This window comes from Stegostoma tigrinum, chromosome 47, assembly GCF_030684315.1.
Source record: "Stegostoma tigrinum isolate sSteTig4 chromosome 47, sSteTig4.hap1, whole genome shotgun sequence".
Lineage (NCBI taxonomy): Eukaryota > Metazoa > Chordata > Chondrichthyes > Orectolobiformes > Stegostomatidae > Stegostoma > Stegostoma tigrinum.
In genome coordinates, this window is record NC_081400.1 from 6,025,101 (window position 1) to 6,040,100 (window position 15,000).

The 15,000-nt window shown below is 53.4% G+C and overlaps 1 protein-coding gene across 1 annotated transcript in view; it reads left to right on the forward strand.

Annotated features, from left to right (window-relative positions):
• Nucleotides 1-15,000, forward strand: part of dcst1 (DC-STAMP domain containing 1) — a 97,058-nt gene that overhangs the window by 57,604 nt on the left and 24,454 nt on the right. Inside the window, exons 10-12 of the mRNA XM_059642982.1 lie at nt 1,538-1,637; nt 9,306-9,401; nt 10,716-10,842. Coding sequence (XP_059498965.1) covers nt 1,538-1,637; nt 9,306-9,401; nt 10,716-10,842 — 323 coding nt within the window. The remainder of the gene's footprint in view (nt 1-1,537; nt 1,638-9,305; nt 9,402-10,715; nt 10,843-15,000) is intronic.

Consider the following 15,000-nt stretch of genomic DNA (forward strand, 5'->3'; position numbering starts at 1 on the left):
TTTGCATCTCTCTCTCTCTCTGCATTTCTCTTCCTCTGCGTCTCTCTCTCTGTCTCTCTTTGCATCTCTCTCTCTGTCTCTCTCTCTCTGCATCGCTCTCTTTCTTTGTGTCTTTCTCTCTGTATCTCTCTCTCTCTGTCTCTCTGCACCTCTTTCTCTCTCTTGGCATCACTGTCTCTCTCTCTCCGTCTCTCTCTCTCTGCATCTCTCTCTTTCTTTCTCTCTCGTTCTCTCTCTGTCTCTCTCTCTGCATCGCTCTCGCTCTGCGTCTTTCTCTCTGCCAGTGCCAAAACAGACCATTCAGCCTGACCAGTCCATGCCAACCCATAATCCCAAACTAAACTGGTTCCACCTGCCTGCTCCTGGCCCCTCTCCCTCCCGACTTTTCCCATTCCTGCACTAATCCAAATGTACCCACATCCAACACATCCCCTGTACGACTCTTATGATTTTATGGTCGGCATGGATGAGTTGGGCCGAACGGCCTGTTTCCATGCTGTGTGACTCTATGGTCAGCATGGATGAGTTAGGCTGAACGGCCTGTTTCCATGCTGTGTGACTGTGTGGTTGGCATGGATGAGTTGAGCTGAACGGCCTGTTTCCGTGCTTTGTGACTCTATGGTCAGCATGGATGAGTTGGGCCGAAGGGCCTGTTTCTGTGCTGTATGACTCTCTGACTCTATGACGTCAAAGGATGCTCATCTATCAATCTATCTGTTGGCTCGGCGGTGGAGTATTCTAGAGGGGCTGAATGGCCTCCTTGTTGTTAGCCAGTCCTCCGGGCTGTGGGCCATTCCGAGGGAGATGGTGGTGTGAGTTTTGGCGACGTTAACGGGGTTTTGTAATCCAGAGGGGCGCCCTGCTTTCGGCTTTAATCCTGCAAGTTGAAATCCTGCCGTAGTACAAATCCAACTGGAAGTTGGGATCGCAAATTCCTCCCACCCCCACAAAAAAACACCTGCCCTTACCCGGTCTGGCCTACACGTGACTCCTGACCCTCACCCTCTCCCCCCACCGAACCTCATTACGGCCTTTCAGCATGAACAGGAGAACCTGATAGATCATTGGCTCGTTTGGGAACCCTTTGGCTCCAACATCCAAAAGGGATCCCATTCCTCGGAGAGACAGTAGGAGCTGCAGACACTAGAGAATCCGAGATAACAAGGTGTGGAGCTGGATGAATGCAGCAGGCCATTTCTGAAGAAGGGCCTAGGCCCGAAGCGCCAGCCTTCCTACTCCTCTGATGTTGCTCGGCCTGCTGTGTTCATCCAGCTCCACACCGTGTTATCTCCATTCCCGGGAGATATGGCCAATTCCTGCCTCCAGTTCAGTCAGCAATGCCCTCCCTCCCTCCTGGGTCTCGGACTGTCCTCCCTCCCCAGTTCCCCTCCCCAAACTCCAACCCCCGGGCAGCTTTTGGAATCTGACAACATCTCGGGGTTGTAGAGGAATTATGTTCTGCTCCTGCTTTGGACCCAACTTTCTCTCTCTCTCTCACTCTCTCTCTCTCTCTCTCTCTCCCTCTCTCGGCCTCCAGTTCCTTCCTGTACACCCTGAACTACAACAGAGACATCCGTTACGATAATATTTATGTCAGCACCTATTTTCGCCAGATCGATGCCAGGAGACGCAGAGTGGTGAGTCTGGATGCCCCTGTGCTCAGTTCCCTTTATAGTTCTGTCGGAGACAGCTCTATCGACTCCAGGGATGATGTATTTGTTCAACCACCTGACTTATTATCACTACCTGGACCCAATTGCAGTGAAAAGTTGCGTTTTGCCAGCGAGGCCAACATTTGAGAGCTGGGTTCTGAGGAGCGGGGAACAAGCTGTTCTAGAATCTGAGACAACAAGGTGTGGAGCTGGATGAACATGGCAGGCCAAGCAGCGTCAGAGGAGCAGGAAAGCTGACGTTTCGGGCCTTCTTCAAAAATGGGGCTACTTCTGAAGAAGGGCCTAGGCCCGAAACGTCGACTTTCCTGCTCCTCTGATGCTGCTCGGCCTGCCATGTTCATCCAGCTCCACACCGTGTTGTCTCAGATTCTCCAGCATCGGCAGCTCCTACTGTCTCTGCTCCAGAATCTGTTGGTGCATCATTTCAAATCCTTGTAGCTTGTGCCCCGATGGAAGAGATTGTGACCCAGGGTGGGACGGGGGTGGGTTCCTTGACAGTGTTGGCTGCCTTCCTGAGGCAGGGAGAAGTGTAGCTGGGGCCCATGGATGGAAGGTCGGCTGGTGTGATGGGCTAGGCTGTGTTCGTGCTCTGCAGTTTCTAATGGCCTAGAATAGACAAGTTGAGGTTCGTGGTGCTTTCCGTGGAACGTCTGTCAAAGTTGGCAAGAGATCCTTTTGGACGTGCCGCATTTCCTTAGCTTCCCAAGTGGGAGAAGGGGTGTCGTTGCATGAGGGAGGGCCAGGACGGACTGTCGGTGACCGTCACTCCTGGAAACTTGACCTTCGCTACCATCTCCATTGACTCAGCCGGTGGGGAGAGTGGGGGGCTCAAGTTAAGAAGGAGGAGAGGAGATCCACGAGGAGATCGACCAAGTAGGCCGTTGCCTCGTCTGGAGCACTCCAGAAGTTAGTTTTTGAACAAGAGGGAGGATGTGCAACGGAGATGGGGAGGGAGTCACGAACCCGGCATCAACAGGCACTCGTCCCAAGGCTGTGAGAAACACAGCCCAGTCCGGTGTGCAAACCAGGCTCCCCTCCATTGACTCCATCTCCACTTCCCACTGCATTGGGAAAGCATCAATAAAAACCCCTCCCACCCCGGTTGTTCCCTCTTCCTCCCTTTTCCAACGGGCAGAAGACACAAAAATTCGAAAAGATGCGCCGACAGATTTCAGAACAGCTTCTTCCTCGCTGTTATCAGGCTCATAAACAGGACCTTTCAGTGTATCAGAGTTGGCCTTTCTCTGCAGCTGTAACGCTGTATTCTGTTCCATCACCCTGATGTACATCTATCATGTGGGGATCTACCCACAAAACAATACTTTCCACTGTATCTTGGTACGAATGACAATAGTGAATCAAATCGAAATCAAATCCCAGAATGCGGTGGGTACAGGGACGCTGAAGAAATCGGATTTTTAGTTCGTAACAGGTTATGGGGAGTGGATTGAGGCTGGAGACGGGTAAGTGGAGGTGGGGTTTAATTTGGGTAAATGCGAGGGGTTACATTTTGGTGAAACTAACAAGGCAGGACTTATACAGTTAATGGTAGGGCCCTGGGGTTGTGCTGTAGAACAGGGAGAGCGAGGGGCTCAGGTACATAATTGTTTGAAGTTTGCATTACAGGTAGACAGGGGGGTTAAGGAGGCATTTGGCTCACCTACCTTCGTCGCTCAGACCCTTTGAGTGTAGGAGTTGGGGACGTCATGTTGAGGTTGTACAGGGACATGGGTGAGGCCTCTCCTGGAGCGCTGTGTCCCGTTCTGGTCTCCCTGTTACAGGGAGGGTGTTATTAAACTGGAGAGGGTTTCGGGAGAGACTTACCGGGACGTTGCCAGGAATAGGAGGGTTTGGGTTATGGGGAGAGGCTGGGACCTTTATCCCTGGAGCATCGGAGCCTGAGGGAGTGACCTTATAGAGGTTTATAAAATCATGAGGGGCATGGGCAGGTGGAAAGGCAGCTGCTTTCCCCAGGGTGGGGGCATTTCAAGACAAGGGGGCACATTTTTAAGGTGAGACGAGAGAGATTTAAAAAAGACAAAGGGTCAATGTTTTTACACAGACGGTGCAATGAACTTCCAGAGGAATTTACAACATTTCAAAGACATTTACATAAAGACATGAATAGGAGAGGGGTATGGGCCAGGAGCGGGCGGCTGGGACTGGGTTAGTTTGGGAATATGTTCAGCACGGACTTGACGGGCCGAAGGGTCTTTTTCCGTGCTGTGCAACGCCACGATACCAGCTACGACGGTATTGAACAGGAGAACAGGCTCAAGGGGCAGAATGGCCTCCTCCTGCTCCCATTTCTTGCGTTCTTATGCCCATTTTGGGGGGAGGGGCTGGCGTTGAACGGTTTGTGGCCCACTGTCAGACCCCGGTAGGATCCTCAAACGGGGCAATTCCCCTCACACAGCACGTTCAGTGACCAATGTGCCCTCCACTCACCCTCAACCCTTGGCTTCCACTCCCAGGGGCAGGATTTACATTCTCTACCCACAGTTGATCAAAAAAAATCCCCAATTCCCAATATTACTCCCTCTTCGCTCTGCACCCTCTGCGCCGCCCCCCCCCCCCAAGAGCCTGTCCCACCATCGACAAAGCAGGAGTGTGAGGGAATACCCCCCCGACACTTGCCCTGGATGGGACCAGCTCCGACAAACGCTCAAGAAGCTCGACACTGCCCAGGGACTGAGCAGACCACCCCCCCCCCCAACAATGGGTTGGCACCACATCCACAAGCCCCCGCTCCCTCCGTCTCCCCCCCCCGACGCTCAGTCGCAGCTGTGTGTACGGTCTACAGCCACCCCCCCCAAGTCAGCACCTTCCAAACCGGGACCCCTACCCCCTGGAAGGAGGGGGGGGCAAGGGGCAGCAGGTACAGTGGAACACCAGCCCCCTGCAAGTTCCCCTCCGAGCCCCCCCCTCAACGCACACCGTCCCGACTTGGAAATGCATCGGCTGTTCCTTCAAGGCCAGAAACTCGTAACTCTCTCCCTGATGGAACTGTGCCCCTACAGCACACACAATTGTGGGGGGGGGGGGGGTGGGGGGGAGGTGGCGATGGTGTTGTGTGTGTGTGGGGTGGGGGTTGGAGGGTGGGGTGGGGAGCTGTTGCATTTCAAGATGGCACCTTGGTGAAAAGCCCCGCCCCCCACCTTCCCGGGGAGTCAATGAAGGGGGTGGGGAGTAAATGCTGAGCCCAGCAACACCCCTATCCATCGGGGAATTTGGAAGATCAAAACCTCTCTCTCTTGCATCTCAGCGTTACAACGGTTCTGAATGCAGGAAACTCAAGGTAATGTGTTCACAGGCCCAGTAGAGGTACAGATAGACCACATGTGTCAATGGTACAGCTTTGAAGGGAATACAGGAGCAGAGGAACCTCAGGAGAGAGAGAGAGAGAGAGAGAGAGAGAGAGAGGGAGAGAGAAAGAGAGAGAGAGAAAGAGAGGTTTTCACCTCTCTCAAGACCTTTGAGAGCTCTCGGGCTTTTCTCTTCAGAGCGATGAAGGATGAGAGGTGACTTGATAGAGGTGTACAAAATGATCGGAGGTATAGATAGAATGGACAGCCAGAGACTTTCTCCGAGGGTGGGGGTAGCTATTACAAGGGGGCATAGTTTTAAAGTGAGTGGAGGTAGATATAGGGGAGACGTCAGAGATAGGCTCTTTATTCAGAGAGTGGTCAGTGTGTGGAGTGCATTGCCGGAGAGGGTAGTGGAGTCGGCCTCATTGGGGCATTTAAGCAGCTATTAGATAGGCATATGGATGATAGTATAAGGTAGGGGTGGAGAGATAGACCTTAGGATTAGGGTAAAGGTTCGGCACAACATTGTGGGCCAAAGGGCCTGTACTGTGCTGTACTGTTCTATGTTCAGCGCTCACTCTGAAGCTGTCCAGGCAAGTATCCTTGCATCTGTAAGCACAGGCATCAGTATAAAGGTGAGGAATTACTGCTATGTCTCTCCAAATCATTAGATAGACCCCTGTTGGGAAAATCGTGCTCAGTTCTGGGTGCTTTATCTATGGAAGGATGTTCCAGCCAAGGAGAGAGATCAACGGAGATTTACCAGAGCGGGGAACTGGAATGAAGGATTTTAGATAGTTCGGGCTTGTTCTCCTTGGAGCGGAGATGATTAAGAGGTGACCTCATTGAGGTGTTCAAAATTAGTGACAGTTTTGACAGGGTAAGGACAGATTTTCTGTTACCACCAGTTCGCTTAGCAGTTACTAATAGAGCAGGGAGAGGGCTCTTTTCCAGGATTTTTAAGCCGGAATGTTGACTGTTTTATTTTCCCGACGTTGCCAGACCCGCTGAGCTTTTCCTGCGAATCCTGCCTTCGTCCCTGATGCGCAGCATCTGTTCGGTCCTCATTTCGCCCCCAAGATCGGCAGCGAGATGGAGAGTTGGAGCGGGCCGCCTGGGAGGGAGGAAGCAGTGGTTTCCATCGGAAGAGATCCGGATTTGTGGAGATTTGGAAGGGATGGGGTTAGAGGCAAGGTTTGGGAGTGGGACTAGATGGGGAGCATTTCTGGGAGATGGGATCAATTTGGCGGGTTTTCAACCCAGACAAAAATATGAAAGTTTGCTCTCTTCTATCACAGGACCTGGGAGGTAACACCCCCACCCCCCGCAACCCAACATATCCCTAACTGCCCTCCGAACTGAGTCTCTCTTCCCTCAGAGCCACCTCAGCAAGCTCCTTCAAGGGATGGGGACGGATTTAGCATTTGTTGACCCCGTCGACATCCCTAATCGCCCTTTGAACCTTGACTCGTTCAGGCCATTTCATGAGGGTCAACCTTGTCACTATGTTTTGGGCCTAGAGACATGTTTAGGCCCCAAGCCTAAAGGGCGGCAGATTTGGATTTTCTTTATTCATTCGCCGGATGAGGGCATCACTGGCCAGGCCCAGCATTTATTGCCCCATCTGTAAATGCCCCAGAGCACAGTTAAGAGTCAACCACGTTCCTGTGGGTCTGGAGTCACATGCAGGCCCAGACCAGGTAAGGATGGCAGTTTCCTTCCCTAAAGGACATTAGAGATGGGTTTTTCCAACAATTGCTTCACAGTCAATATTTGACTCTTAATTCCAGATATTTTTAACCGAATTCAAATTCCAGCACCTGCTGTGGTGGGATTTGAAACCACGACCCCAGAACATGACCGAGGTCTGTGCTTTAACAGTCTGCTGATAATACCACGAGGCCACCGTGCTCCTACCACCCCCCAGGTCATCCTGCCCCTATTAGTGAACACGCCACGGCCACCCAATGGGATCCTTATGACAATCTCACCATCCCAGATTTTGTTCATTAAATTTGGACCGGGGCCGTGACGGGATTCAAACCTGGGTCCCCAGAATATACAGCAGCTGGATTACCAGCCCAGAGACATTCACCCCCTGGATGCTCGCATCACTCGACTTAGTACAGCCCAGTCACTGTCGCACACTCGCATCCCTTGAACTCATTCGCCCCACTACCGCCTCCCACTGGCAAACCCTCACCTCACACAATCTCTCCTGCCCTACCTTTGTGTTGTTTGCCGCCACTTTCCCTACGTCTGTAATAACAAAGTGTGAGGCTGGATGAACACAGCAGGCCCAGCAGCATCTCAGGAGCACAAAAGCTGACGTTTCGGGCCTAGACCCTTCATCAGAAAAAGGGGGATGGGGAGAGGGAACTGGAATAAATAGGGAGAGATGGGGAGGCGGACTGAAGATGCAGAGAAAAGAAGATAGGTGGAGAGGAGAGTATAGGTGGGGAGGTAGGGAGGGGATAGGTCAGTCCAGGGAAGACGGACAGGTCAAGGAGGTGGGATGAGGTTAGTAGGTAGGAAATGGAGGTGCAGCTTGGGGTGGGAGGAAGGGATGGGTGAGAGGAAGAACAGGTTAGGGAGGCAGAGACAGGCTGGACTGGTTTTGGGATGCAGTGGGTGGGGGGGAAGAGCTGGGCTGGTTGTGTGGTGCAGTGGGGGGAGGGGACGAACTGGGCTGGTTTTGGGATGCAGTGGGGGAAGGGGAGATTTTGAAGCTGGTGAAATCCACATTGATACCATTAGGCTGCAGGGTTCCCAGGCGGAATATGAGTTGCTGTTCCTGCAACCTTCGGGTGGCATCATTGTGGCACTGCAGGAGGCCCATGATGGACATGTCATCTAAAGAATGGGAGGGGGAGTGGAAATGATTTGCGACTGGGAGGTGCAGTTGTTTATTGCGAACCGAGCGGAGGTGTTCTGCAAAGCGGTCCCCAAGTCTCCGCTTGGTTTCCCCAATGTAGAGGAAGCCACACCAGGTACAATGGATACAGTACACCACATTGGCAGATGTGCAGGTGAACATCTGCTTGATGTGGAAAGTCATCTTGGAGCCTGGTATAGGGGTGAGGGAGGAGGTGTGGGGGCAAGTGTAGCATTTCCTGCGGTTGTAGGGGAAGGTGCCGGGTGTGGTGGGGTTGGAGGGGATTGTGGAGCGAACAAGGGAGTCACAGAGAGAGTGGTCTCTCCGGAAGGCAGACAAGGGTGGTGATGGAAAAATGTCTTTGGTGGTGGGGTCGGATTGTAGATGGCGGAAGTGTCTAGGCCCGAAACGTTGGCGTTCCTGCTCCTCTGCTGCTGCTTGGCCTTCTGTGTTCATCCAGCTCCACACTTTGTTATCTCGGATTCTCCAGCATCTGCAGTTCCTATTATCTCTCCCTACGTCTGGACATGGGGAACAGCCCACTATATTTCCCCGAACTTTCCCCAGTCCAGAAGATAACAAATGCGAGGAGCTGCATTTTTGCGAAAGGCACATCAGGGCAGGTCTTTATACACTCAATGGTGAGGCCCTGGGGAGTGTCGCTGAACAGACAGACCTTGGGGGGGGGCAGGTACAGAGCTCCCTGAAAGTGGAGTTGCAGGTAGACAGGGCGGTGAGGAAGGTGTTCGGTACGCTCGCCTTTATGGGTCAGTGCGTTGAGTAGAGGGAGTTGGGAGGGTCATGTTGGGGCTGTACAGGACATTGGTTAGGGCCACTTTGGGAATACTGCATTCAATCCCGGTCTCCCTGCTACAGGAAGGATGTTGTGAAATGGTCAGGAAAGATTCACAGGGATGTCGGAGGGTTTGAGCTACAGGGAGAGGCTGGGGCTGTTTTCCCCGGAGCGTCGGAGGCTGAGGGGGGGGACCTTATAGAGGTTTATAAACCCATGAGGGGCATGGGTAGGGGGGATAGACAAGGTCTTTTCCCCCAGGGGTAGGGGGAGCCCAAAACTAGAGGGGCATAGGTTTAAGGTGAGAGGGAAAGGGACCTGAGGGGTAACTTTTTCACACAGAGGGTGGTGCGTGTGTGGAAGGAGGAAGTGGGTGGGGGCTGGTACAGTTACAGCATTTAAAAAGCATCGGGATGGGGACGTGGATAGGAAGGGCTTAGAGGGATAGGGGTCCGAATGCTGGTGAAATAGGACTGGATTAGTTTAGGATGTGTGCATCAGCATGGACGGGTTGTTTCCATGTATATCCCAATGACTCATGGGCTGGGACATGAAATGTGTTTCTCAGTGGACATAAAACCAGCCAAGAAAGTCCGAATATTTTCCGTGTGTGTTTTCGAGCCCCACTAATTATGTTTGACCTGCCTTCCTTCCAGGACCGAAGACACATCCTCCCACTGAAAAAGGCAGAGAGACCAGATGTGATCTTCCCCTGGCAGCGAAAGGTCCATTCGACAGAAATGAAAACTCTGGTAAACATACACAATCTCGCAATGCTGTTACCCGCTCCCTCAGCACTGACCCTCCGACAGCGCCCGCTCCCTCAGCGCTGACCCTCTGACAGCGCCCACTCCCTCATCGCTGACCCTCCGTCAGCGCCTGCTCCCTCAGCGCTGACCCTCCGACAGCACCCAGTCCCTCAGCACTGACCCTCCGACAGCGCCCGCTCCCTCAGCGCTGACCGTCCGACAGAGCCCGCTCCCTCAGCACTGACCCTCCGACAGGGCCCGCTCCCTCAGCACTGACCCTCCGACAGCGCCCGCTCCCTCAGCACTGACCCTCCGACAGGGCCCGCTCCCTCAGCACTGACCCTCCGACAGCGCCCGCTCCCTCAGCGCTGACCCTCTGACAGCGCCCACTCCCTCATCGCTGACCCTCCGACAGCGCCCGCTCCCTCGGCGCTGACCCTCCGACAGCGCCCGCTCCCTCGGCGCTGACCCTCCGTCAGCGCCTGCTCCCTCAGCGCTGACCCTCCGACAGCGCCCGCTCCCTCAGCACTGACCCTCCGACAGCGCCCACTCCCTCAGCACTGACCCTCCAACAGCACCTGCTCCCTCGGCACTGACCCTCCGACAGCGCCCACTCCCTCAGCACTGACCCTCCAACAGCACCTGCTCCCTCAGCACTGACCCGCTGACAGCATCTGCTCCCTCGGCACTGACCCTCCGACAGCGCCCGCTCCCTCAGCGCTGACCCTCCGACAGCGCCCGCTCCCTCAGCACTGACCCTCCAACAGCACCTGCTCCCTCGGCACTGACCCTCCGACAGCGCCCGCTCCCTCAGCACTGACCCGCTGACAGCATCTGCTCCCTCAGCACTGACCCTCCAACAGCACCCGCTCCCTCGGCGCTGACCCTCCGACAGCGCCCGCTCCCTCGGCGCTGACCCTCCGTCAGCGCCTGCTCCCTCAGCGCTGACCCTCCGACAGCGCCCGCTCCCTCAGCACTGACCATCCGACAGCATCTGCTCCCTTAGCTCTGACCCTCCGACAGCACCTGCTCCCTCAGCACTGACCCTCCAGCAGCACCCACTCCCTCAGCACTGACCCTCCGACAGCGCCTGCTCCCTCAGCACTTACCCTCCAACAGTACCCGCTCCCTCAATGCTGACCCTCCGACAGCACCCGCTCCCTCAGCGCTGACACTCTGACAGGACCCACTCCATTGGTGCTGGGAGAGTGGTACATTTTTCGTGCGGTATAGTTTCAAGTTAGAATGTGGATCTCTGACCCAGGCGGCTACCATGGTCTTCTCTGAGCTCAGTCTTTCCCTCTCTCACTCCTTCAGATCCTTGAGCTGGTCCAGTATGTAGCTATTATCCTCGTCGTCATTGCCCTGTTCATCCTGGATTGGCTCCTCTTTACCATGTTGGATATTATCCGAAGGCACAGTTTTCTGGAATACAGCTTCATTGGTGAGTCCACGAGAATTGACCAATTCCCCTCACCCCTACGATTCCTGATGCAAAATCCCCCTATTCTCTACAGTGTCCTTTCTATCCATGGATTCTGAGGCCGATTTGTATTCAAATGACCTGAGTCAAAATTCTGTAGGAACTAGTAATCATAACATGACAGAATTTAACATTTGAACATGGAACTTAGAACTGTACAGCACAGGAACTGGCCCTTCGGCCCACCCTTGGTTGATATCTGCCCATTATTTGCGTATTCATGTGCTAATCTAAATGTCCCTTAAGTGCCACCATACTCCTCTCTCCTACCACTTTCTGTGTCAAAAAGCTCACGCCTCACATCTCGTTTGAACTTCCGTCCCCACCTTTAAATGCGCCCCCCCCCCCGCCCCTAGTATTAGACATTTCAACTCTGGGCATAAAGATTCTGAGTGTCAACTCTATCTCATAATTTTACAGACTTTGATCAAGTCTCCCCTCAGCCTCCAGACAAAACAACCAGGGTTTTTTCAGCCCCTCCTCATAGCTCATATCCTCTAATCCAGGCAGCATCCCGGTATCCCTCTTCCGCACCCACTCCACATCCTTCCTGTAACGTGGAGACCAGAACTGAGCACAATACTCTCATGCGTAGCCTCGCCAAAGCTGCAGGATGGCATCCTGATTCTTGTACTCAATTCCCCGACCAATAAAGGTGAGCGTGCCATACACCTTCTATCTACTTGTCTGGCCACTTTGAGGGTGAGGGGTTTGGGTCAGAAACAACCGTGCCTAACTTAATGAAAGAACTGTGGATGCTGTAAATCAGGAACAAAAGCAGAAGTTGGTGGAAAAGCTCAGCAGGTCTGTCAGCATCTGTGAAAGAGAAAAACAGTTAACGTTTCGGGTCAGTTGACCCTTCCTTAATTCATTTTGATTTATTATTGGTTGCATGTACCGAGATACAGTGAGAATTATTGTTGCACATACTAACTGAACAAATCCTACCTTACACAAATGCTTCAGGGTGATGGAACGGAGTATAGTGTTAGAGCTACAGAGAAAGATCAGCTCTAATATATGAGAGCTCTGCGTTTGAGTGAAGATTTGTGGCATTTTGAGCGCTGGTGGTGCGTTCGCTGAGCTGGGGGTGTGGTTTGATAGCAGACGTTTCGTCCCCTTACTAGGTGACATTCTCAAGGGATGTGGTGCCTCTGATGAAGTGCCGCTGTCCTGTGCCGGTTTGGATTTATGTGGCTGCTTGGCAGTAGGTTGTCTGGCTGTGCGTTGTAACGGTCGGTACGGGCGGGACGAATGTGTTGTGCACGATACCAAGCGGAGACTGCACTGAGAACAGGTGGCAAACTTAGCAACACAGATCCACGAGGTACATAGGAGCAGAGATGAGGCCACTGGGCCCATCAAGTCTGCTCCTCCATTCAATTGTGGCTGATAAGTTCCTCAACCCCATTCTCCCACTTTCTCCCTGTAACCCTTGATAATCAAGAACCTATCTGTCTCAGTCTTAAATGTACTCAATGACATGGACCCCGCAGCCTCCTGTGGCAGTGAATTCCATAGATTCCCCGCTCTCTGGCTAAAGACATTTCTCCTTATCTTTGTTCTAAAAGGTCTTCCTTTTACTCTCAGGCTGTGCCCTCGGGTCCCAGACTCCCTGACCAATGGACTTTCCATTGGTCCAATCTTCACTTCATCCACTCTGTCCAGGCCATTCAGTATTCTCTAAGCTTCAATTAAATCTCTCCTCATCCTTCTCAACTCCAATGAGTATAGTCCCAGAGTCCTCAAACGTTCCTCATATGTTAAGTTTTCCATTCCCCGGACCATTCTCGTGAAGCTCCTCTGAACCCACTCCAGGGCCAGTACATCCTTCCTGAGATATGGGGCCCAAAACTGCGCACACTCACGCAGGCGAGAGAAAAGACACTCTCTCAGCTGGGTCGACACTACTATCATGGGACAAGCCAAACAGAGGGCAGCCTGGGAACTCCGGAGGCTCGGCATTCGCCCGCAGACTCTATTAACAAACCAATGGGATTAAATTCCACAATGGGAACTGCAAATGCTGGAGAATCCGAGATAACAAGGTGTAGAGCTGGAGGAACACAGCAGGCCAAGCAGCATCAGACGAGCAGGAAAGCTGATGTTTCGGGCCTAGACCCTTCTTCAAAAAAGGGGGATGGGGAGGGGGATCTGGAATAAATAGGGAGAGAGGGGGAGGTGGATAGAAGATGGATAGTGGAGGAGAGGTGGAGAGGAGACCGACAGGTCAAAGAGGCGGGGATGGAACCAGTGGAGGAGAGTATGGGTGGGGAGGTAGGGAGGGGACAGGTCAGCCCGGGGAGGATGGACAGGTTAAGGGGGCGGGATGAGTTTAGTAGGTAGGAGGTGGGGGTGCGGCTTGAGATGGGAAGAAGGGATGGGTGAGAGGAAGAACAGGTTAGGGAGGTGGGGACCAGCTGGGTTGGTTTTGGGATGCAGTGGGGGGAGGGGACGAGCTGGGCTAGTTTTGGGATGCGGTGGGGGAAGGGGAGATTTTGAAACTGGTGAAGTCCACATTGATACCATTGGGCTGCAGGGTTCCCAAGCGGAATATGAGTTGCTGTTCCTGCAACCTTCGGGTGGCATCATTGTGGCACTGCAGGAGGCCCATGATGGACATGTCATCTAGAGAATGGGAGGGGGAGTGGAAATGGTTCACGACTGGGAGGTAAATTTGATCTACCGACTGTTAACAACGCAGAGCCAGAAGCAGAACCTACTGCAAGCAGCGAAAGGCAGGCCATATAAATTCAAACTGGTACAGGAGGCTCTACAGCACTGAGGATATCACCTAGCCGAGGCATGAAGCTTCTGACCTCCCCAGCTCAGTGAACGCACCAACATCTACACGATCTGCGTTCGCGGGCCTGATAACGGCGAGGAAGAAGCTGCTCATAAATCTGATGGTGCATCTTTTAAACTTCGGTATCTCCGGCCCAACAGGAGTGGGTGGAAGAGGGTATAACTGGGGTGGATGAGGACACGATCGGGGGGTAGATTAACAGGAGTGACAGTGAGCAAGCAGACATTTGAGGAGATGATTTGTTCGCAGTTCCTCAGATACTGAAGCAGCCCGTGTCCAAATGCAACAAGATCTGGATAATACCCAGGCTGGGGCTGACAAGCGGAGACTGCACTGAGAACAAAATGACACAGGCGCCATGCAAATGCCAGGCTATGACCATCACCAAAAGGAGAGAATCTAACCATTTCTCCCTTGGCGTTCCATGGCGTTACCATCACTGTATCCCTCCTGCCCCACAGCCCACCCCACCACCCGACTATCAACATCCGGGGGGTTACCATTGACCAGAAACTGACCCAGACCCCTGCTCTATATTGATACGGGGGGAGGGGGGAGGAGGGTGCTACAAGAGCAGGTCAGAGGCTGGGAATCCTGCAGCGAGTGACTCCCATCCCGACTCTCCCCAAAGCCCTGTCCCACCATCGACAAGGCAGGAATGTGAGGGAATACCGGCCCCCCAACACTTGCCCTGGATGGGGGCAGCTCTGACAAACGCTCGAGAAGCTCGACACCGTCCAGGGACAAAGCGGCGCCCCCCCCCCACCCATTGGATTGGCACCACATCCATGAGCACCCACTCCCTCCGCCACCGACGCTCAGTCGCAGCAGTGTGTACTGTCTACAGCATCTCCCCAAGTCACCACCTTCCAAACCTGGGACCTCTACCCCCTGGAGGGACAAGGGGCAGCAGGTACAGGGGAACACCAAGCCCCTGCAAATTCCCTCTCTGAGCCACATCCCCCTGCTTTCCCACACTGCCCTGGCTTGGAAATATATTGGCCATTCCTTCGGTGTCCTGAGGTCAGAATCCTGGAATTCCCTTCCAAAGGGGCATTGTGGGTCAACTTACAGCAAGCAAACAGAAGCAGCTCAGTGCTAACTTCTGAAGGGGCAACTAGGGACGGGCAATAAATGCTGGTACATATCCCAAGAGTGAAGACGCAATTAAATTCATGACTCTCAGCTATATCGCAGTGAGGGGGAAATATTCCAATACCGCATTGGGTAACTGGAGAAATTAAGGAGAATCTTAAGTAGACAGAAAGAAACAGATGACAAAGGTCAGTGATGGCTCTGAAGATAAATAGAGG